The 25,303-nt window shown below is 34.4% G+C and overlaps 1 protein-coding gene across 3 annotated transcripts in view; it reads left to right on the top strand.

Annotated features, from left to right (window-relative positions):
• Positions 1-25,303, top strand: part of CNTLN (centlein) — a 315,491-nt gene that overhangs the window by 127,149 nt on the left and 163,039 nt on the right. For all 3 annotated transcript variants that reach the window (XR_008424205.1, XM_053907969.1, XM_053907970.1), the window contains exon 8: positions 10,057-10,251. Coding sequence is in view for 2 of the 3 variants with exons in the window: in XM_053907969.1 (XP_053763944.1) it covers positions 10,057-10,251 (195 nt within the window). In the remaining variant the exon portion in view is untranslated. The remainder of the gene's footprint in view (positions 1-10,056; positions 10,252-25,303) is intronic.

Consider the following 25,303-nt stretch of genomic DNA (forward strand, 5'->3'; position numbering starts at 1 on the left):
TTGTTTTCTATTTAACTCCCTCTTCTAAAAAAGGACCGTGAAAATCCAATACCTATAATTAACATTTTTATGTTAGTAGTAATAGTAAATAACTATTAAGTAAACGTTAAGCACTTATTTTTAAATAATGCTTTGGAACAGTGGTTTTCAATCTGTATTCTGTGTTCCTCTAGAGTTTCCCTCAGGATGCAGATGATAAGGAGGGAAGGGTAGGGCCTGTTCTCTCCACTTAAAATAGAGCCGCTTCCTCTTTTTGTTCTGTATGGTGGGATTGCCTATTTTGCTTTTGCCTCCAAACCAGGCTCCATTACTAAAATGACTTGGAAAATTGGATCTTATTAGTAACTTTAATTTTTTCATCCTTTTCACTTGTATATTTGCCTCAAATATTTCTTTTTCTTTCTTAATTTTTGCTTAAAAGCACCCCACCCATGGCAATTTATATTCAAATACATCTTTAAGGTTGCTTGGTAATAACCTCATAACCCTTTTCTCTTATATGCTAATACTTCTTTTACTCTTTCTACTCTCAGCAAGAAAGAACTTGGTAAAGAGGAAAAAAAGCAGTGTTTCCTTGGCTATTTCATTTTTCAATCTTGTGTTCTAAGAATTTTTTTTAGTTGCTTGACTAAAACTTTAAGACAAAATGTTTCAGCCTTAATTCTACTTTTTGGCTGATTTTCTTTAGCGATCCCTACATAGAGCAACCATCTCTTTTATAACCTACTTGAGAACTTTTGTAGATTCTGAATCATTTCACACAATTGAATACTTAAACATTTTATTTTATTTTTTTTAATTTTTTTTTTAACGTTTATTTATTTTTGAGACAGGGAGAGACAGCATGAACGGGGGAGGGTCAGAGCAAGAGGGAGACACAGAATCTGAAACAGGCTCCAGGCTCTGAGCTGTCAGCACAGAGCCTGACGCGGGGCTCGAACTCACAGACCGCGAGATCATGACCTGAGCCGAAGTCAGATGCTTAACCGACTGAGCCACCCAGGCGCCCCAATACTTAAACATTTTAAATTAAAATAATTATTACCAAAGTATTAGATGCTTGTGATAAATTCTTAAATAATACAGAAGTGAATGAAATAAAAATATAAAGTATTCTGCCTGCCTACCTGAAGCCCTTGCCCCAGAAGTAACCACTGTTAATATTTGAATGTATCTGAGAATTTCTCTAGGAGAACAGAATATTTTAAAATTATTTTCTTTGTTAATTATGCAAACATTACAAGAATACATTATTATAAGAAACAGAAATAATAGTATAGAAGTCCTGATACTGCTAGTCTAACAGACTCGAATACCCTTCCACTCACCCCAATTCATTTCATCTGTCCCCAGGGATAATCATCTGAATAGTCATTCCAGACCCTTTTCATGCATTAGATATTAGATGTGTGTGTACGTACACACATAATCACAAATCGAGGCATGTTATAATTTTAATATTTATTAACTTACACTTACTGTTCTTTAACTTGTCATTTTTCAAAAATGTGCACTGGATGTATTTCCACTACAATACATAGAGTTCTGGCTCTCCTCCTGCTCCTCTTTGTCCTCCAGCATGAACATATATAGTGTGGATTTATAATTTGATGATTATTACGGTCTTCCTCTCCAACTTTTTGTTGTTACCAACTTTCTCATAGAAGGAGATGTTCCCCATCTCTTCTATAGCATCATTTCCTTACTGGACCATTCCTAACCACATATAAACAGGCCGTGATGTCTCTGATCTGGAAAAGAACAAAACAAACAATAAAAAACATGTATTGACCCCCACTATATATATATTCCTTCCTTCTCTTCCTTTTCCTTTTCCAGCAGTATTCCTTGAAAAACTTAAGTTTTCTTGAAGTTCACCTCTCTTGTTCTCTCTTGAACCAACTCCAGTCAAGTTTTTACCCCTTTCATTCACTCTTCTAAAATTTCTCCTTTCAGAATTACTTGTGACCACCACATTACTCAATTCAGTGATCATATATCAATCCTCATTTAATGTATCAGCAACATATGTCTTAGTTGATGACTCGCTGTTCCTTGAAATACCTTCTTTCCCCCACCCCCTCTGCTGACTTGCAGTGCACTACGGTTGTATAGTTTTCTTCCTTCAATTCTAGCTGTTCCTTTTCTGTTTCTTTCACATCTTTTCCTAGTCTCCATGTTGTCTAAATGTTAAAATGTCCCAGGCCCTAATTATAGGATGTCTTTTTTTTCCTGTGTTTAAATTCACACCCTACGTGATTTTATCCAGTCACTTAGGCTTTCAAAAATCATAATTGTCCATATGATGACTCCCACAGTTGATTATCTACTCTGGATGTCTTGTGTGAACTTTAGGAAAGATATACATACATATATATCTATATATGTATATCTATCTATCTATCTATATATATACACACACACATATACACATATATACATATATACACACATATATACATATATATATACACATATATACATATATATACATATATACACACACATATATATATATTTTTTTTTTTTTTGAGAGAGAGAGAGAGCGAGCAAGCATGAGTGCTCATGTGCCCAAGTATGAGCGAGGGAGGGGGCAGAGGGAGAGGCAAAGAGAGAATCTTAAGCAGGCTCCATGCCCAGTGAGGAGCCCATTGTGGAGCCCAATGCAGGGCTTGATCTCACAACTGTGAGATCATGACCCGAGGCAAAATCAAGTCAGACATTTAACCAGCTAGCTGAGCCACCAGGCGCCACTAGGAAAGAGTATATCTAATTGTGTACTTAACATTTTTTAACTTGTGTGCCTAATAAGCATCTCAGATTTCACACCTTCAAACTAAGCTATTGTCTGCTTTGCCTTCAATACATGTCTGAAATTCTGCTACTTCTACTACCCCTGTTGTCACCATTCTGTCCAAACCACTATCAGGTTTCACATGAATTCTTGGAATAGTTTCTCACTTTATTTCTTTCCTCCTGACCTTATCCCCTTTGAGTCCATTATCAACACAGATGTCAGGATGTTCTTGCTAAAACTTAGTAAGTCCTTCCTTCCTTTACCTCCATCCATTGGTTTCCTGTCTCATGAAAAATAAAACTCCAAGTTCTTGCTATAACCTGGGAGACTGTACATGGTCTGGCTCTTCATTACCTCTCTGATCTCATTTTTGCAATCTCGTCTCCTTAATCTCTCCACTGCAGCCACACTTAATTCTGTTTTTTTCCCTTGAACATCCAAGTATTCTTCAACCTCAAGTTCTTTGCATTTGCATCCTCTTCCTGAAAGCTCTTCCCCCTGATGTCTGCATAGGTAACCTTTTTACTACCTTTATTCTTCTCCTCTTACAGCTTAAAATTCTAGGTGATCACTGATAACTGAGTAGCAGGAGTAAGATGATGTTGTATGTATGTATGATGTAAGTAATGTATGTTGTAATAGCAGAAGTACATAGCTTGGACCTTTTCCTATGTTTAGGGATAAGAGACTCCCTTTGATGAAGTGATATATGTGATATTTATTCTGAGCAGATAAGAAGACATCAGTGAAGCAATTTAATTTCTTATAATTCTTCTTATATGAAATCTACCTTAAGTCATAAATTCCCTAGTTAATGTCTTTACCAAATTGGGAGAAGTAGAGCTTATCAAACTCTAATTTGGAGAATTTTGAAACCTTATGCATGTTTCCCCAGGATAATGACAATGCTCCAAGAATCATTCTAGATAATGAGAGGTTTAATGGGAATATATTGTGCTTATGAATAATATAGAGGCAGGAAAAAGGAGCAAACTGACATCTGATGCTAAAGATCTGGCTTAATTTCCCTATTTAGTCTATTTATTGTACTCTCTTTTCTCTCCTTTTTTTTTTCTTTTCTCCACTTTGAATTCCTGTTTCTTCCAACTTGTTCCTCAAAAGTTACTTCTTAGAGGTGCTGTATAGGAAACTTAACTGATTTTTTACTTGATACTCATTCTGAAATTTTAATTCTCTTTGTGGTATTTTAATTTTAAAGTTATTTTAGATAATTATAATTGTTCATTCATAAAGTTTTCATTAGTATACTCACCTACACTCAATTCAGAAGTCCTTAATTTATTTATATTTTGTGAATTTTGCCTGAAGTTAGTAGATACTACATTTAATTTTTCTTTGGTAGTCTGTGTGTAAATAATTACCCATCAAAACACAGAAAAAACCTTTTATAATTCCATCTCCCAGAGGCAAATGCTGTTTCACATTTTGAATATTTCCTTTCAGTCTTTTAAAGTTCATTTTAACATATCTGTGGATACACTAATATCTTTTATTTCACATTATATTAAAACGATATCATGACATATAACTATTTTGGGAATAGCAATATATTTAACCATATTTCCAGTGTTGATCATGTATGTTGTTTAAATTTTTTACTATTGTAAATAAAGGTGCAATAAACATTTCTTTGTTGTCAGTTCAGACCATTAGTATTCATTAGAGAGTATGGAATATGCAGACACACACACACACACACACACACACCCCTCACACCCAGGCCTAGGAAACCATTCCTTTTATGAAAAAGCTAGTAACATCATATTAATGCTTTACAGTTTACTCTTAGTTCATACATAAAAAAGCCTCATTTAAGTTATTAAATGCTGAGAATGCACAGGACATCATGAAGTTTGAAGGGGACCTGTGGCCACATGAGAGATGATCAGTAAATGTTAAATTGTTGAACCTTAAGGAGTTGTGTGCAATGATATACCACTTTGGATAATGCAGTTTAAAAATCATAGATTCTTACTTGAAAGTAAGAGTATTTTCAAACTTTGCAGGCATATTTTTCTGTCTTAAATATTCTAGTCCACTTAATTTTTAACTATTTGGGTGAGTAAATAGTTCTAAAGTGGTAAAACATGGAGAAACTAAGAAGACAAGTAGAAAGGCCATCTAGTTGGAGCACAATCATAAATAAACAATATAAGATTTTATGATAAGCCAAGGAGAATCTGTGTTTCCATTTACACACATTATTTTAGAAACACATGATATAGGCTGAGGCACAATGCAAGTCATATCCAGCAACCATATAGTAATAGTGGTGAACATTTATTGAGCTTATTGTGTATTAGTAACTGGGAAAATGCCTTTTGTGTCACTAAGTCTCACACCAACCCTATATGGTATATTATTATTATTCCTTATTGTTTTATAGATCAAGTATTGAGGCTTAGAATATTGTTTAAAGATGGTAGAATTCAAATCTAGGTGATCTTGGGTCCAGAACCCACAATCTTAAACTCTATTACAAAGCCCACTGTATCATTCAGTTATACATAGAATAACGTGGTCTTAAACGTTCTGTAAATAGATTCTGTAAACTTGCATCATTCATTCTCATCAAAATTCTTTTAATGTTCAGTAACTTTATGTTGGGAAATTTATCTTGATACCTAAGTTAAATATTACTCAAAAGAGTTCATTGCTGGGTGCCTGGCTGGCTCAGTCAGAAGAGCATGTGACTGGTTCTCAGGGTCATGAATTCCAGTCCAATTTTGGGTGCAGTGCTGACTCCATTACATCCTTTTTGGTGAAGAGGGATCCTCACATGTTACTATCCTCTGTGCAAAGGGCTGTCATCATTATTCTTCAGCCACTCTTTGTCCTGGTTATAAAAATGTGGTTTCTTTTATTATGCTATGGCATGGCAATTTTTAATTTTTTTTAAATTAAAAAAAAATTTATATTCATTTTTGAGAGAGAGAGAGAGACAGAGAGACAGAGTACGAGTGGGGGAGGGGCAGAGAGAGAGGGAGACACAGAATCTGAAGCAGGCTCCAGGCTCTGAGCTGTCAGCACAGAGCCCAACACAGGGCTTGAACTCATGAACTGTGAGATCATGATCTGAGCTGAAGTCAGATGCTTAACTGACTGAGCCACCCAGGCACCCACAAGTTAGGGCTTCTTAATTTACTATTTCTCATGGAGTTTCTGTTTCCTCTGTGCTCTTTCTTTCAATTCTCTTCTCTTAACTCTTTTTTTTTAATTTTTGTTTTCCCTCCATTTCTCCTCCTTTCTCCCATTTATTAAGTTGATTTATTCCATAATATTCATTTCATTATCAGGAAAGATAAAATTAGTTGCCCTCAGTGGTAAGTTGAGGGGAACCTGAAAGGGAGACAAAGGTGAAGAGAGAAAACTGGAAAAAACTTTGAGCCCAGGAAAGAGGTGAAGCATATTTTTCCAGAGGTACCCATAATAAATCATTAGTCTTATACACAAAACCTAATAATGTGGAGGGCTCCTCTGGAAGAGACAGACCCATCAAAATAAATAAAAGTAAGCTAGTGTGTTTTCTTCTGCTGAGCCTGTAGCCATTTATAAGTTTTAATTGTTTTTCTACCTTTGCACATCATTTATATACATGTGTGTGATATAACTATAGATAGAGATTACATAACATTTATAATTTCTAGACCATCTAATATGTTTGGGATACTATATATGTGTTTTATCGCTTTTTGTACTATTTAATGATAATTATATGACACAAGCTAATATCAGTATGGGAAAATAAGGAGTTAGCTGATGCATTCTTTCTGTTTAAACCGCATGTTAAATCAGAGTTTCTCTTCTCATTTTTCTGCTGCAAACAGATGTGGTTTTCAATTGTAGAAGTTATTGTCTCAGTCAGAGTAACAAATAGTATACTTAATCACTAAATAAGGAAAATTTTATTCTTTAGCCAAATTAGTCATTGGGTCACAGAGCATATGCACTTCCAAAATTGTAAAGGTTCATAAAGTATCTTGTTCCTTAACACTAATAAAAGCGAGGGAAGGAGAGTACTTCAGTAGAAGTCCCTGAAAATTAAAGGGCTTGGAGTTTGGTGTCCTGTTTCTGGAGATAACTTGCTTTCTATCCCCTAGAGATCCTCTTAACCTTTTAAACTTTAATTTCTTCAACAATAAACAGCATCAAGAATAGTAAGCATATTAAATTATTTATGGATTATAATGTACTTGTAAAGTGTATAAGGGAATGTATGATTAAATATTTTTATAGGCCAGAATCTTGCAAAAAATTCTGATCCATTTCAGCTTTTTGGACTCTAAGGGGAAAGAAATTGTCAAGAAAAGGGCCTGTCTGAAGAGTACTCTGAACGATTGTTACTGCTAATAAAGTTACTAATTCCAGATGCTAAACCAAGGCAGATGAATTAATTTGTTACATTACCTAATTTACTCACTTGAGACTTTTTTGACTCACTCTACTGTTATTAATATTATTATTATTATTTTGCCAAGCTACTGATGGCCTGGGGCCTAGAACTAACAATGGCTGCAGGGCTGTCTTTGTGTCCTTTACTCTGCGTCCACAACTGAGTGGGCTTACTGCTGTTGAATAAGTGAAGTCCAATCAGCCATCAAAGAAAATAGGAAGTAGGAGATGCGTATTTGGAATAAGAACCAAGGAATAAAAGAGTCTGTGCCAATTCCTGGAGTAGAGCTGGTCTAGATGATTTGTTCTGGGCCTTTTTGATTCTATTCCACCTGCTGCTGGGAAGGATGGATATTTTCAGAGAAAGATAGAGTTTGCCTCAGTATCTAGAGTTACATCAGATCAAGCCAGAACAACTTCTGAATAGGAGTGTACCTGTGTAAACTGCATGGCAGAGCAAAGTGGAGAACACAAGAGAGCAGTTAGTCTATTTTTACAGAGGCAAAAAAGAGGGGAGACGTGAGAGGAGACAAGAGAAGAGAGATAAAGACAGTGCCTTCTTTCATGTACGAATAGGCTCAGAACCTTATATCTATGAAGGAAGATCCCAAGACATGACACTCAAAGAAAATATACCACACCCTTGGCACTAATGGTCAGAAATTTATCCTCTGTCCTAACCACACACTATCATTCTTCCTGTACCTTGAGCAGTGTAAGGGGAACTATAAGTTTTGCTTTGTCAACACTTGATCAATGTTCATGAGATTCTCAAGTACTTGAAATTTGTAAATTCTTTTTTTTAATATTTTGAAATTGAGGTATAATTTGATATTTGTAAGTTATTTAACATTTTAAATATCTTACTAATATTTAATTTGTTAGTATTATTTTCCTACAAAAAGATTAATTTGTATTGATTGTGTAAAAGCTGATTAGTATTATTAAAGCATACAAATAAGAGAGAAAGTAGTTAAATAATCTTTTAACTGACTCTGTATGCTGTTGGGCAGACCTTCATTTATCCTAGCTTCAAATGTCTCTAGAAAGTTTAGCTCTTGTCTCCAGATTTTGCTTTTTCCTTTTCTACCTGAACTCAATCATGAAAGCAGCAACACAGCACAGGTAGGTCACTATAAGGCCCACTCTGATCCCTTCATTGTTCCTTAAAGGCTGTCAGGTTCCTGCTGTCTCTTCCCTTCTAGACTGATGCTCTCAACTGTGGAAAGGACATTGGACATACTCCCTGGTGTAAAGGTAATTGAGAGGGAAAGTACAGATTTGTTTCCTGAAATTCTTTATAAATCATAAAGGCAACCCTTCCTTTGTAACAATTGCTTAGACTTTGGCTGTAAAGTGAAATGGGTTATTTGAAGTATCTACAATAATACAGTGGTACAATCCCTGATAGGACATAAAATGTATATTGAGTATATTATGTCAGAGTGGTTTGGAGGATCTTGTTTTTATGACAAAGTATGTGTCTGAGAAAAAGCATTTAGAGAAGTTTTTCAAACCTTATTAAATTTTAAACTTAAAAAAAATTGAAGTATAGCATACATACAGAAAAGTACTCTGGCGTCTTTTGTGTAGTTAAATTTCTTTCCGTGAGGCAAGGCCAGCTAATGGAAGATTCCCTCAATCTTAAGTTGGGTGAGCAAACCTAAAGACCTAGTGTATTAGCTACATAATTTTGAGCTTGGGAATTTTGCAAACTCCCAAATTTGAGCAAAATACCTTGGGGATTTTTGCTTTATTATAAGATCTTACTACCTCACTACTAGCCCTACTAAAAAACCCAAATATTGTGATTCTTAGGTCACTTTCCCAGTGTCATCAACAAATATACAAATGGATTTTTTATGTAAATCAGTTATCACAAATTGAATTATCCCTTTTGTCACAATTTTAAGTTAGGAGTTTCATCACCAAGTAAGTTTATGAATACTGGAGGAATACCATTGTGAAACATATGTGACTCTGTATGAAACCGCTTATATACATGCCATATACTGTCTCACTTTTAATAAACTCTAGTTTTAAATTTATTTAATTCTGCCTTGAGTTAAAAAAAATTTTAAGTTATCTATCATGGCTTCAGAACATGTCTTCTATTTTATCACACTCTGTCGAAGGTCTTCAGTTATCCCCAGTTGCCTACAGGAACAAGCGCACCTTCCTTAATCTGGTGTTCAGGAGTCTTTACATTCTGTCTGTTGTCTTACTGCTTGACTGTGTCTTGCTATTCCTTCTGCCTCCTCCTCCCCTGTTGGCAGCAGTAGATGCTAATTTATACTAAGTGGGACTATATCAGTTAAACTTAATGAACTCTCAATGAAAGACTCTTGGTTTTTCCTTTTTTTCTTTCAAATGTATATATTGAGTTCAGTTGGGTTGATACATCTTATGCTCCCTGTCTGTTCTTATAACAGTACAAAATGTTTTCACGTTTCTGTCACCTTCAGAATGACTTTTTGTTTCCATTCAATTCCTATAATAGTATTATGGCTCAGTTCAGGTCCTTTCTTTTTCGTAAAGCCCTCTAATATAGCTAAGCTTAAAGTGTTTTCACCCGCCTTAGGAGTTTTAGCATGCTTTTCCTATATTACACTGGCCAATAATACATACTGCCTTTTTAATATCAATTGTAGTTTTATATTGATAATTGATTATATTATTTCGTTTTCCATTTGTTTATATCTTGTTTCTGGAATATTAAAATCACTTGAGAGCAAGTATTATATCATATGTAGTCTTTATAGATATGTATATGCATGTGTGTATATTTACACAGACATGATTGTTTTATTGATTGTTAATAAATTTGGATCTATTTTTTGAAACAGCTGTACAATGAGTTACATATTTGCTTTGAAACCACAAAATCAAGTGAAGCTATGCTCCGGCAAAGTGTTGTTAGTCTTCAAGATCAGCTATTTCAAAAAGAGCAAGAAAATGCTAAATTAAAAGAAAAGCTTCAGGAATCACAAGGAGCACCCTATCCTTTACCTCAAGAAAGTGATTCAGAGCACTCAGAACAGGTGAGAGACATTTTCTAAAAATGTTACCCAGTACAATATCAAATTTTCTCCTACAATTGACTAAAGCACATTTCAATAAATTTATATATATCAGAATGTAAGTGTTGGAAGATGGTTTTATATTGTGCTATTTTTTGTACTCTTTGTTGACATCAATGTTATGTATAATATGGATTCATATAGAAATGCATATAGAAATACAGGGTGGGGTGCCTGGGTCACTCAGTTGGTTAAGCATCTGACTTCAGCTCAGGTCATGATCTCATGGTTTGTGGGTTTGAGCCCCATGTCGGGCTCTGTGTGGACAGCTCACAGCCTATAGCCTGCCATGGATTCTGTGTCTCCCTCTCTCTCTGCACCCCCCCCCCACCTATGCTCTGTCTGTCTCTCTCTTTCTCTCTCTCAAAAATAAATAAACATTAAAATAAATCTAGGGTATAACTGGCATAGTTATGATGATGAAACACTTGACTGAAATATAATAACGAACAGCAAATTAATAGGTCATGCCCATTTTGAGACTTTTAAATTGAATGAGGAAATGGAATGGAAAGAGTATAAATTGGAAGTCTCATAAAGTAGTTGCATAATGCCTGGTATATGATACTTACTACCATTTAGTCCCAATTTTGCCACTATCTTGATGTATGTTTTTGGACAGGACCTTTCTACCTGCTTCCTGGTGCAATTCCAGCTTCTGAGGTAGTGTAAATGTAAAGATAAATATGCAGGTTCAGGAGTCAGGTAAACCTGGGATCAGATTACAGCCCTGCCTGTGAGCTTTGTGAACCTGAGCAAGTTTCCTAACCCTTTAGCCAAAGTTTCCTCATGAACAATATCATAGAGTTTTGTAAGCATTAATGAGAGAATGCATATCAAGTGCAGAGTTTGGCACATAGAAATGTTCAGTGATATCTCTTTAAGATAATCTTAAAGGTAACTTTCAGCTCTAAATATATAGTGTAAGGGGGTGCTTGGGAGGCTCAGTTGATTGAGTGTCTGACCCTTGATTTTGGCTCAGGTCATGACCCCAGGGTCCTGGGATCAAGTGTCATGCAGGCTCTGGGCTGAGCATGGAGCCTGCTTAAGATTCATATTCTCAATCTCTCTCTCTCTCTCTCTCTCTCTCTCTCTCTCTCTCTCCCTCTCCCTCTCCCTCTCCCTCTCCCTCTCCCTCTCTCCCCTTCTCCCTCTCCCCCTCCCTCTCCCTCTCCCTCTCTTTCCCCTGCTCATGTGCTCTCTCTCTCAAACTAAAAGAAAAAAATTCAAAATATGTATATGTATTGAAAGAAAATAATCTCATTCCTGTAAGTTTATTTAAGTGCTAAGGCACTTGGCATTTCTTTACATTTTACAATGTATTAATTTAGTTCAGAAATGGAATTAACACAAACATATAATTGAGTACTTAAATGGTTATTAATGATCCCTTAACAGTAATTTTTGAATCTAGCTTATTTTGTCTTGCTAACAATTCAACCTTAAGGCAACAGTTTTTAATATAATATAATATAATATAATATAATATAATATAATATAATGTAATTTTTTAAAGTTTATTTATTTTGAGAGAGAGAAAGAGCATGAGCAGGGGAGAGGGGCAGAGGGAGAAGGAGAGAAAATCTCAAGCAGGCTCCATGCTGTCAGCATGGAGCCCGACTTGGGGCTCAATCATGACCTGAGATCATGACCTGAACTGAAATAGAGAGCCAGACACTTAACTGACTGAGCCACCCAACCACCAAGACAGCAGTTTTTAAATTTGTATTGCATTATATTACATTTTTTGGATAACAGGTGCACAGAATTAATCATAAAATTTGTATCATGACATAGTATTATGTTACACACATAGGCCTATTTTAGTTATTTTAATTTACTTGTTTGTTTATTACAATAAATGGCCTTTGTCCCATCAACTAATCCAAGAATAGAAGATGATTAATGACTTACATCTACTTGTATGCTCCTGCCCTATCTGGTACCCTGATTCTCTCACCAAAGTTAACCACTAAACTGTTAATATTTATTTATTTTGAGAGAGAGCAGGGAAGGGCAGAGAGAGAAAGGGAGAGAGAATCCCAAGCAGGCTCTGCACTAACAGCACGAAGCCCGATATGGGGCTCACTCTCACAAACCATGAGATCATGACCTGAGCCAAAATCAAGAGTTTGACGCTCAACCAACTGAGCCACCCAGGCACTCCTCATTCTGATTATTTTGGTTTTATTGCCTTAAAATTATGAGGAAGTAATATGTTGTTTAGTTTTATAATTTATAAAAATACCATAATGTTTTGTTGCCTGGGGTTTGGCAGTTTTGATTTATCATTATGTTATTAAGATTCACTTATGTTGTTTGGCTTAGCTGTTTATTTATTTTTGCTCATTTAAAATTTTCCATTTTATGTGATTATATCATAAGTATTTATACATTCATTTCTAGATAAGTATTTGGATTATTTAGGTGGAATATATATCCAGGAATGGAAATCCTGGGTTTAGAGTATAAAAATGCTACTTTCACAAAATACTTATTTTTCAAAGTGGTTTTCATAAATTTTACTCCACCAACGATATGTAAGAGATCTGTTGATTCCCATCCTCCTTAACACTTGGTATTGTCACACTTCTTAGTTTGTTGGCAACTAATTCAAGTATGATTTTTTATTTTGATCTTAATGTGCATATCAGTGATAAAAAAAACATCTCTGAATGATTACTAGCCAAGTGCATGCCCTCTTCTGCAAAACTTCTATTTATGACTTTTATCCATTTTTCTGCTGGATTCTTACTGATTCATGAAAGTTATTTATGTTTATTTTTGAGACAGAGACAGAGCCTGAGCAGGGGAGGGGCAGAAAGAGAGAGGGAAACAGAATCTGAAGCAGGCTCCAGACTCTGAGCTGTCAGCATAGAGCCCAACTCAGGGCTTAAACTCAGGAACCAGGGAGATCATAACCTGAGCCAAAGTCGGACACTTAACCAACTGAGCCACTCAGGCACCCTTAGTTTTGCTTATTTTTAAACCTTACAGTATCTTTTTTTTGGTAGCTGTCCTTTATCACATTGAGGAAGTTCCCACTATTCATAGTTTGATGAAAGCTTTTTCATGAACAGGTATTGAATGTATACAACACATCTTTTAAGATGATAGTAAGCCTTTTCTCATTTATTCTGTTAACATGGTGAATTACGTTGATTGATTTCAATTATTAATTTAATTTTGCATTCCTGAAATAAATCTAACTTTGTTGTACTGTTTTATTGTTTTTGTATATTGCTGAATTTGATTTGCTAATGTTTTGCTTTGGATTTTTACATCTATATTTATGAGGAATATTGGGCTATGGTTTTCCTTTCTTGAATGTTTCTTGTCAGATTTTTGTATCAAAGTGATGCTGGTGTCCTAATAGAAATTGCAAAATATTCCTTCTTACTAGAAGAGTTTGGGTAAGACATACTGTTTCTTGCTTAATATAAACACTGAATGCTTTCCTTCTAAGGTAAGGAACAAGTCCATTCTTTTCAGCACTGTACTGGAGATTCTAACTAGTACAAAAAAAGGGAAGAAACAAAATCACCAATTACAAATAAGAAAGTGAAACTCTTTTTATTCACAGACAACATGAACATCTGTATAGAACTCTACTGAATCTATGGTAAAGCGCTTAGAAATAGTAAGTAAATTTAGCAGTATTGCAAAATACAACATCACTTTATAACAGTTATATTTCTTAATATTAGAAAGAAATAATTAGAAATTGAAAAATTTTAAATACCATTTATAGTAACATCAAAGCCTATGTAATAATTAAGGATAAATTTAGCAAAATACACACTTGATCTATACACTGGAAAGTACAATGGACATACATACATACATACATACATACATACATACATAAATGGACAGCTATGCCAAATTCATGAATCAGAAGATAAAATATTGTTAAGATTCAGTTCTTCCCAAATTAATCATTCATTTTATTTCAATCACAATTCCAAGAAGCTTTCTTTTCCTTTCCTTTCCTTTCCTTTCCTTTCCTTTCCTTTCCTTTCCTCTTTTCCTTTTCTCTTTTTCTTTTCGTATTTTTTCTTTTCTTTTCTTTTCTTTTCTTTTCTTTTCTTTTCTTTTCTTTTCTTTTCTTTTTTCTTTCCTTTCCTTTTCCTTTTTTCTTTTCCTTCCCTTCCCTTTGTTTTCTTTTTCTTTTTGAGAAATATAAGCCAGTTCTAAGATCTTCAGGGAATGGCCAAGGCCAGGGACCTAAAAGAGCAAAATCAAGTTTCATAAAGAAAAAAAATTAGAGGAATTACACTATCTGATTTTTATACATATTTATCAGGCTAAAAGAAAATCAAGATAGTGTGGTATTGGCATAATTATTGACAAAATAATTAGTAGAACAGAATAGAGTCCAGAGAAATACCCACTCATATATGTCACTTTATAGTAACTCTTGAAATGAGGATAGGGTAAGTCACTTTATTCTTTTTTAAGAATGTTCTGTATATTCTTGCTTTGTTGCTTTTTTATAGAAATTTAAAAAAAAATTCATGTTTGTTTTTGAGAGAGCATCAGTGGGAGATGGGCAGAGAGAGAGGGAGACACTGAATCCAAAGCAGGCTCCAGGCTCTGAGCTGTCCACACAGAGCCCAACACAGAGTCTGCTGCAGGACTGAAACCCACGACTGTGAGATCATGACCTGAGCTGAAGTTGGATGCTTAACCAACTGAGCCACCCAGGTGCTACTTATGGAAATTTTAGTATCAGCTCATCAACTTCATAAATAAGCATTTGTTTAGAAATTGTTTCTAATTTAACTTGTGATTTTCTTCTTGCCCATTTGATAACTTAGATGTGTATTGCCTCCTTTTGAAATATTTAGGAATTTCTTTTCCCTGTACAGATCTTCCTTAACTTACAATGGAGTTACATCCCCATAACCTAATTTGAAAATAATGTATGTTGAAAATGTGCTTAGGGCACCTGGGTGGCTCAGTCAGTTAAATGTCCAACTTTGGCTCAGGTGATGATCTCATGGTTCATGAGTTCAAGCCCCATGTCAGGCTCTGTGCTGAAGGCACGGAGCCTGGAGCCTGCTTCAATTTCTGTGTCTCATTCTCTCTCTGCCCTTACCCCACTTACACTTTGTCTCTCTCAAAAATAAACATTAAAAAAAATTTTTTAATGAAAAAGAAAATATCCTTAATATATCTAACCTACCAAACACCACAGCTTAGCCTAGCCTATGTTAAACGTACTCAGAATACTTCATTAGCCTACAGTTGGGCAAAATCATCTAGCACAAAGCCTATTTTGTAATAAAATATTGAGTATCTCAGGTAATGAATTGAATACTGCACTGAAGGTAGAAAACAGAATGGTTGTATGAGTATGGAATAGTGGTAAATGTTCTTGTGATCGATCATGTGGCTGACTGTGAACCGAGGCTCACTGTTGTTGCCCAGCATCGTGAAAGATGATCCTACTGCAATATCACTGGCCTGGGAAGAGATCACAATTCAAAATTCAAAAATACAATTTCTATTGGGTTCACATTGCTTTCTCATTATCATAAAGTTGAAACATCATACGGCTGAACCATTGTAAGTCAGGGACAATTTATATGTGTTATTTCTATTCACTCTACTATATTGTGGTCAGAAATAGTAACTGTGTAATGTTACTGTATTTGAAACTTATTGAGACTTGTATCACCAGAATATGGTTTATGTATAGTTGCAAATAATTTGTATTCTGCAGCTTTTAGGTGGAGTGTTCCTTAAATATCAATTTTAATTATGTCGTTGTTGATAATGTTCAGATCTTCTGTCTTTAATGATTTTTGTATTTAATTTTTTATCAGTTTTTCTGTCAGTTGCTAAGAGAGAGGTGTTAGAATCTCCCAATATGATTATTGATCTTTCTATTTATCCCTTTAATTTTATTAATTTTTGCTTCACATGCTTTAAAGGTGTTTTATTTGCTGTATACAATTCCTGATTATCATGTCTTCCTGATTACTTGAACTCTTTTAATTATAATAATATTCTGTTGACTTGAAACCCAATTTTATGTTAATTGATCCTATCCAACTCTTTAATGGTTACATTTTACATGGTATACCTTTTCCCATCCTTTCTATTTCCACCTATAGGTGTCTTTATGTTAAAGTAGTAGGGTTCTGTGTTTTTTATTCATTATGACAATTTTTTTCCTTTTCATTGCAGTGTTAATTCACTTAAAGTTAATAAAATTACAGGGGCACCTGGGTGGCTCAGTAAGTAAGCATCAACTTCAGCTCAGGTCATGATCTCCCTGTTCATGGGTTTGAGCCTTGTGTCCAGCTCTGTGCTGATAGCTCAGAGCCTGGAGCCTGCTTTGGATCCCTCTCTCTGCTTCTCCCCAGCTAACACTCTGTCTCTGTCTCAAAAATAAATAAACATTAAAAAAATAAAAAAAAACAAACACATACTTAAATGATTTAAAAAAATAAACTTAAGGGGCGCCTGGGTGGCTCAGTCGGTTAAGTGTCTGACTTCAGCTCAGGTCATGATCTCACAGTCTGTGAGTTCGAGCCCCACATACATATATATATGTATATATATATTTTTTTTTTGAGAGAGAGAGAGAGAGAGACAGTGGGAGAGGGGCAGAAAGAGAGAGAGAGAGAGAGAGAGAGAGAGAGAGAGAGAGAATCTTAAGCAGTCTCCATGCTCATGCTCAGCACAGAGCCCGATGCAGGGCTTGATCCCAGGACTCTGGGATCATGACCTGAGCTGAAATCAAGAGGTGGACACTCAACCAACTGAGCCATCAAGGTGCCCAAACTCTATATATTTTTAAGAGCAATTTAAAAATTTCTGTTTCCTGTCTTCTGGACCCTGCTGTTTCTGATAATAAGTCAGAGGGGCTTTGTTTCATTGTTTACTTAAATGTGATGTTCCAGCTTTGTCTAGCTTCTTTTAAAAAAATAATTTAGTTTTAAGCATTTTAACTACTTGTTTCCAAGTATGGTTTTCATTGTAGTCAGCCAGCCTTCTTCCAGTTGCTGGGTTTCATGATTTTTGTAAAATAAATAAATAAATTAATTAATTAATAAAAATAAAATTTGTTTGTTTTTATTTATTTCAGTAAGTTGGGGAAAAGTGTTGACATTGTTTCCTCAATTATTTTTCTGACTCCTTTCTCCTCTCCATTTGAGATTCCCATTTCACTTGTATTAGACTTTTTAGTGTTGTCAGTGAGATCAGTGAGTCTCTCTTCATTTTTTCAATCTTAATATCTATGTATCTTCAAATTAGCTAATTTCTGTTAATGTAATTGACTTTAAAGTAACTGACATTTCTGTTATCCCTAATTTGCTTTTACGTCTTTCTGTGAAATATTCTTTAAATATTGTATGTTTCAGTGCTGGAATTTTCATTTGATTCATTAGTATAGTGTTTTCCTATTATTTATAGGAGTTTTCTTGTTTGTTTATATCTTGCAAACATATTTTTCCTTAGGTCCTTATTGTAATAGTTAAAATAGGTCTTTTAAAATCGTTAAATTTTAATTCCAACTTTTGGGACTCCTTGGGTTTGTTGATTAGTGGTTTTCTTTTGCTTTTGAACGTGGGTCACATTAATGTTTTCTCTGTGTCTAATAATTCGGGATTGTGTAGTGTATATTGTAACAGATATGTTATAGATACTCTGGTTTCTGTTGTACTACTTACATAAGTACTGAAGTTTTTTGTTTTGTTTTTAATCAGAATTTAACTAGGTTCGACTTAAACTCTAAGCCCTAGTTCCCTTCAGGTTGGTGCAGTTAAATTGCTTGTATGTTCTTTTCACCTATCCGGATTGTTTAGAGGTCTGCCTAGTTGCATGAATATTTGAGGTATTAGTCATACTTTTTTCTCTTTTCTAAAATTTCCCCTTTCTGGTGGCAGTGGCAGGCCTAAACTTTGTTCCTGTAAGTTTCTATTGGAATTTTAGCCTTCCGACCCAGTATCTCTTGTGGGCCACCCTCAGGTGAAAATTCATAAAAATGGGAAGATCACTCAATGGTGTTCTATTTTCCAAGGATCAATTCTTGTCCAGATTCTTCCTCTGTTGATTATTCTCTATTATCTTCAGATGGTTATTTTTATATTTTGCTCAGTGTTTAAACAGTTATATGTAGAAGGCTTAATCTGAGAGGATCAACTCAGCCATTATTGTAAGTGAACTCCCCAGTCTTTTGACTTTGTAGAGTGTAACTTACACCTACTTAATCACTTTAATGCAATGCAAGGAACTTAATACATTATCCTTTATCTCTTCACCTTTTTTTGTCTTCTTTGTCTTATATTTTGATCCTATATATATATTTTACCCTCTAAGACATTATCATTATTATCACTAAAAAATTAGTATTCATATAGAATTTTTATTCATCTGAGTGGTCTTCCTTCTTTTCTGCAGTTCTGTGTTTCTGTCAAGGATCTTTTGCCTTCTGTATTAACAATCCTCCAGTATGGGTAGATCTGAGAGAGCTGAGGGGAGAAAAGTAAGGGGTGACCTCAGAAATGCAGATGTGGGCTCAGGTCTCCTAGGGCCTTGTTAGGCCACCATAAGGATGTAGGTCTTACCCTAAGTGAGATGGAAATTCATTGGTGTGTTTCAAATAGAAATGCAGCATGGAACCTATTGGAGTGTTTCAATCAGAAGAATGATAAGATCTAACTTACAGTTTTCAAAGGATCACCCTGGCTGCAATACAGAAAAGACACTGCAGGGAAACAAGGATGAGAACTGGGGGACAAATTTAAGAGACTGCTGTGAGGGTAAAGATGAAACTCAGTGGGTACTTAGATTAAGTTGTGAGACATAGTTTGATTTTGGAAATATTCAAAGGTAGAGCCCACAAGATCTGAAGGTGCCTTAGATGTGAAGTATGGGAAGAAGGGAGGAATTAAAAATGAATCCAGGATTCCCAGGGCTAACTAACTGGGCAAACAGGTTTGCCATATTCTGAGGCAAGAAATATTATTCTAGCATTTCTCCTAGCAGGAAGGAGGACACTGAAGTTATACAAAGAGAAGTGGAAGCCCTGACTCAGGGAAATAGTAATAGGAATGGAGAGAAATGGGTGACTTGGGATTTTGCTACAACTTAGTAACATTCTTTATCATGTCCTTACTGTAACTCTTCTTGAGGATTTAGTCCACCTAGACTCATCTTTTCATTTATCCATTCTTCCATCCATCCATTTGTTATTTATTCATTCATGCATTATTCAGTTACATAGTCAGTGCTTATTAAAATTCTGTATTCTAGGTATGAGATTTAATGTGAAAGAATACAAAGAGGAATAAGATAGTCTGCTTTTATGAATCTTATAGATAGCTATGCAGACAAGAAAGTAATTATTATAAAATGTGCTATAATGGAAGCATGAGCAAACTTTGTGGAAAGAAGCTTTACAAGGAACATGTGTATGGAGAGGAAGAGAGTTGTCAAAGCTTTCACAGAGAAAGTATACTGTATGTCAGTTTGAAAATTCTTTAGGAGTTTTACCTTGGTGGAAATGAATTGGCATAGGCCCTGAGAATAGTCTAGGTAAGTGCTTCTCAGATACTTATGATGGGACTTTTTGTGCATGATTTTTGGGGGTTACATTTAGAGTAATAGATTACAACATAAATTCTGTAGTCTGGATCCCTTGTTACCTTGGACAGGTTACTTAATTTCTCTAAGTCTCAGTTTTATCACTTGTAAAATGGGTATTATAAAAGTACCTACCTCACAAGAGTTTTATGAAAATTACATGGTGGGCATTTAGAGTAATAGGTTACTAATTAGTTGTCTTAATATATAGAAAAAGCACTTCTTGTGTCATGTTAGTAAATTTGAAATGTTTTCCTATATTGGTGGTGATTTATCTTCTCTTCTTCCTGATCTCACTTATAATCAGAATTATTGGTAAGCTAACTGACAGGGTTTGCCACAGAAAAGGGCAAAGCTAATTGGTTCATATGGGATTGAAACCTGTGACCTTTGATTTCTTAGCACCCTGCTCTTAACTAGCTGAATTCTGAATGACTGCCTATTCTTATTTCAGAGTGCTTGTTTATCTTTCTCATGCAGAAGTTCTGTTTTTTTGCCTTGGAGGAATATCTTGCAGTAGAGGACAAGAAAGAAACCTCAGCCTTACATTTACCTGTGAATGAGATTCACTTCAGGTGGCTAACAGCAGACCACAAGATTGGAGTTGTGAATTTTAACCACATGCTTGTTTATTTTTATTTTGTAGGTTTTTCACTGATGGTCTATTCCTTCCTTTCCTAAGTGGCAGAGAACTGTTTTTCTGTGTTGTTTTCCTTTATGTTCTCACTTTCTTTTCAAAAATTTTATTACTAAATCTTTGAAATCCACAGAAAGATAAATGTAATGTCTATGTACCCAACCAGTACTCTTGACGTGCTCCTCTTTGATCCCATTTTACTTATTTTCCTAATGGTAATCACTCTCTTGGATATTAATTTAAAATTTTTTTAAGTCCTACCTATTAAAACTGTTTTCTTAAATAATTTATCATTTGGTATTTTTTTTATTTAAACCTTAAAAATATCCTCCTCTTTGTCTACTATGCTCTGAAACTGTTTTTTTTTTTTTTTTTAACTTTATTTTTGTAAGATAACTCACGGCTGTTGAGTGTAGCTATACCTTTTTCCCCTTTCTCTGAACAGTCTATTGTATAGATGAACTACAATTTACTTATCCACTCTTTTTGTCAGTGAACATTTTTTTTAGCTATAGGAATTTTTACACACTGCTGCTATGAACTTTGTAGTACATGTGTCCTTACCCACATGTGCAAGACTTTCTCTAGGATATATTTCTAAGGTTGAAATAGCCTGTCATGGATATGCAAATGATCAGGCTTACAAGAAAATGCCAAATTGCTTGCCATAGTGGCTGTCTAAATTATAGGCTTCTTAGTTGCATTCTTAAAAGGGATAAAATAGTATCTCATTCTGGTTTCAGTTTGTATTTCTTTGATTTCTAATGAGCTTGAGCATTTCGCGTTTATGTTACATGATATACCTGTTTGTATCTTTTACTCATTTTTCCATTAGAATGCTTGTCTTTTTGTTGAGGTTCTTTATTTTAGATGCTAATCTTTTGTTAGTTATTATATTATTGACCATAATGTAAGGTTCTGTATTACATAAACTCCAGATCTCTGTGGCTTAAAATAATTTATTTCTTCTTTACATAGCTCACCCATGTGAGTATTACTTGAATTTTCAACTTCTAAGCAGTGATTTAGAGATCTAGGCTCCTTACATCTTTGGGCTCCGTTAGCTTTCAGTTTGACTACTAAAGTCGTGCTGCAATCATGTCTACTCCAGCCAAAAAGAAGGGAAAAGGGGCCTAGAGAAACATATGTAGGAAGTTTTTATGAATAAGGCTTCAAAGTGGCACATATTACTTCTGCCAGCATTATTTGGCAAAGAATTGCAAAGAATATTGGGAAATATGAGCCCCCAAATATTGGGCAATAAATATGTGTCCATTTCCAAAGAGAGGAAGTGAGTTTAGAGATCAGACAGTAGTCTCAGCTTTCAGTTTTAATTGTTGCAACTGTCTTCTTGCGGCTTGTCTTTTTACATGTTCTATGGTGTCTTTTGAAAAATGGCTATTAATTTTAATATAGTTGAATACCTCATCGTTTTCTCTTAGACTTTGTGTTTATTGTATCTTGTTTAAGAAATCCTACCTTATCTTGACCTCAAAAGATATTTTTGTCTAAAGTGTTATAGTTTTGACTTCTACATATAAGCCTTTATGTGGAATTGATTTTTGTTTATTGTGTAAAAGATTATTCAATTTGGTTTTTGAAAAATCTAAGAATCTGTCTGTTTCTTCACTTTTTATTGTGTTAATAATCACCCCTTTTGTCAGTGATCTGCATTGGTTCCTTTGACATTTTTTATTTCATGTATAAATGGGTCTGTATTTAAGTGGGTCTGTTTTAGACTCTGTATTCATTTGCATTGGGTAATTGTTTGTAATCTCTGAAATAACACTGTGTTATAGCTTTATAATGAATATTGATATCTGATACGATAGATCTCTTCAATGTATTCTTCTTCAACAGTGCTTTGGATATTCTTGATCCTTTACTCTTCAGTATAATGTTGTAACCAGCTATCAAGTTCCCTGAAAAATGTTATGGGAATTAATTTGGGAAGAATTGACATTTTTAGCATTTTAAATCTTTTTTATCTGTAAATATGCTATGTCTACTTCAGTTTAGGACTTCTTTTTCGTTTAAACAAAGTTTTATAATATTATCCATAGTGGTCTTATATCTCTTTATTAGATATGTAATATCTACTGTCTCTTATTAGATTCTGAATGGCTTACATTTTTGTTGCTGTTTAGCTACTTGTCTTTTTGTTAGATTTTCTGTTTCTTCTGAATAGCAATGCAGTTGATTTTAAAATGTTTGTCTTATATCCAGTCACCCTGTTAATTTCTTATTAATTCTAATATGTCTTATAGATCCCTCTGGGTTTTCTATGTGGATAGTCTGTAAATTATGACACTTTTTTTCCCTTAAAAATCCTAATGTGTTACTCACAGAACAGGTTACTCACAATCCAAAGTTTTACTATATATGTAGTATTTCTGTAGTTAACTCAGGCACAGAAATCATTTGTTGTAGTGACATATTTGTTCAGTGAGATTAGTTTTATTGATTTAATTAATAAAATATATATTGCCTGGTAAACAATCAGGGTTAATTAATTTAAAAGTTAAAAAAAATCCTAATGTGTTATACCAATGTTTTTACATTTTACCATACAAAAGTTCAATAGAAGCAGTAAGAGTGGGTGTACTTGTCTTGTTTTTTAATTTTAAAGGTAATATTTCATCTTGGATAAGAAAGTTAGCCATAAATTTCTTATAGATACTTTTTATCAGTTTAAGGAGCCTGATTAATATCATATATAAATGGTGGTAAATTTTATCAAATGTTTTATTTTTTATACCTGAGCCATTCCCAACCTTTCATAAGCTAATTCATTAATTTTACTGATATTTTATTTGTTTTTTAAATCTTTATTTATGAAGGTAATTGGTCTGTTATATAATTTTTGTATTGTCTTTATCTTGTTTTGCTAATAAGACTAGCCTTGTGCAATAAGTTATTGAGCTAAAGAGAGAATTAGAAAATTGACCTATAAACCTCAGAATGTAGTACCGAAACACAACATAATGGGAAATATGAAAGAGTTTAAGTGGATATGGAGGAGTGAATGAGAAGTTCAAACCATGTCTGTTTATAAAAGGTAAGGTAGAGAAGAGAGGCATGGCAATAAACTCCGGCTATATAATAGGTTTATTCAAAACTTACAGGTTAGTTTGACTTTAAATCTGCAAGCTTTTTACTGGTTCATTTTTTTGGGTTTCTCTAGCATGAGAGTATGATAATTCCATAAGAACTGATACAGGAGTTAGGGCTTTTATGATGATAAATCATATTAAAAGGCAAAATGAGATTAGTTCCAGTGAATTCAAGGCAGGTAGTGGTGGCAGGTTGTATACTGAGGATACAAGGAGATGTAAGGAAAACTAGACCTTAGCCTCAGTGCTTAGCCTCTACTTCAGTCCAGAAGGTGGCAGAAGACCTAAGAAGGGAGGCCTGCTATTAGGTCCTAAGTATGCTTTCACTTTTGCACCCTACATGTGGCTCTGTGTGTGTGTAAAGGTATGCAAAGAAAATGGAGAATACATATTTTATATAGTTGGAAACATACAATATGTAAATTTGTAAACTGCTTGTTCAATTATCATTTCATTATAATAGGATTAAATGTTTAAAAACATTTTTGACTCCCTAATAATTTAACATAGGAATGTGCCTTTTTTTCCCCACCTTTCAAATGTTTATTTTAGACTCTACCATATTGGACGCAATGGTTACAAAGTTGTACAAGTCCTTGTCCTTTGAGGCTTGCGGTTAATAAGTACCATCATTCTCATGACTAATGGCCTGTGTGGCCTGGTGATACACAGGAGCCTATTAGATATGTTTATTTACTTAGTAGGTTACTTATTTATTTTTGGTAACATTTTAGGCATGTACAACCAACTACCCTAGGCTACGACATTTTGTGTTTTCTTTTAATTCAAATATAGTTGAGACACAGTGTTACATGTTGTACAGGTGTACAACATAGTGATACAACATCTCTATATGTTATGCTATGCTCACCACAAGTGTAGCTACCATCTCTCACCAGACAATGCTGTTAAATTATCATTGACTAGTTTCCCTGTGACGTGTCTTTTATTCCCATGACATATTCATTGCAAAACTGGAAGTCTGTTTCTCCCACTCCCCTAAGTGATTAGTATTTAAATTTCAACAATGCTTATTGAATGAACACATGACAAAATGTATATCCTACTCCAAACCAATTTAGGCTATCTCACAATGATCAAGTATTCTTTGACAACAATTACTGTAAGTAGGAGATAGGAGCATTAGGGAATCAGCTTTCACAAGGGATTATCTAATTGTGATGTGGAATACTTACACTTGGACTAAAAGTTTCTGTTGTCTTTTTAGCAGTGCTGAATTGACTTGGTAGAATTTGCCATTGCAGCAAAGGAGAAAAAGATGTCAGTATTAGTTAGCTTTGTTTTCTTGCCAGTCAGAAGGGCTACTATTGATAGTGGCTAAATGTCATCAGCTAAAGTATTTTAATTTCTCAGTTGGTAGAGAGGAGATTGGATTGTACTACCTTAACTTAGGCTCAGAATGCTGTTAAGCCTTGTCATACTGTAGTTGGGATATATGTTAGCATTAATGATTAATTAGCTTTTTATGATTTTTACTTTATTATTGTTTCAGTTATACTTTTTTCCTCCTCATTTTTAACATGGAAGATGATCAGTTTCGTACTTTCTTTGGGAGGCTTACTGTTACAGCCTCAAAATAATTTTTAATGTATTAGGATAAAATGCCATTTATAATGTACTTTAAAATCATGTTTCTCACCAT

This window comes from Panthera pardus, unplaced genomic scaffold (assembly GCF_024362965.1).
Source record: "Panthera pardus isolate Hobbes unplaced genomic scaffold, ASM2436296v1 HiC_scaffold_20, whole genome shotgun sequence".
Taxonomy (NCBI): Eukaryota; Metazoa; Chordata; class Mammalia; order Carnivora; family Felidae; genus Panthera; species Panthera pardus.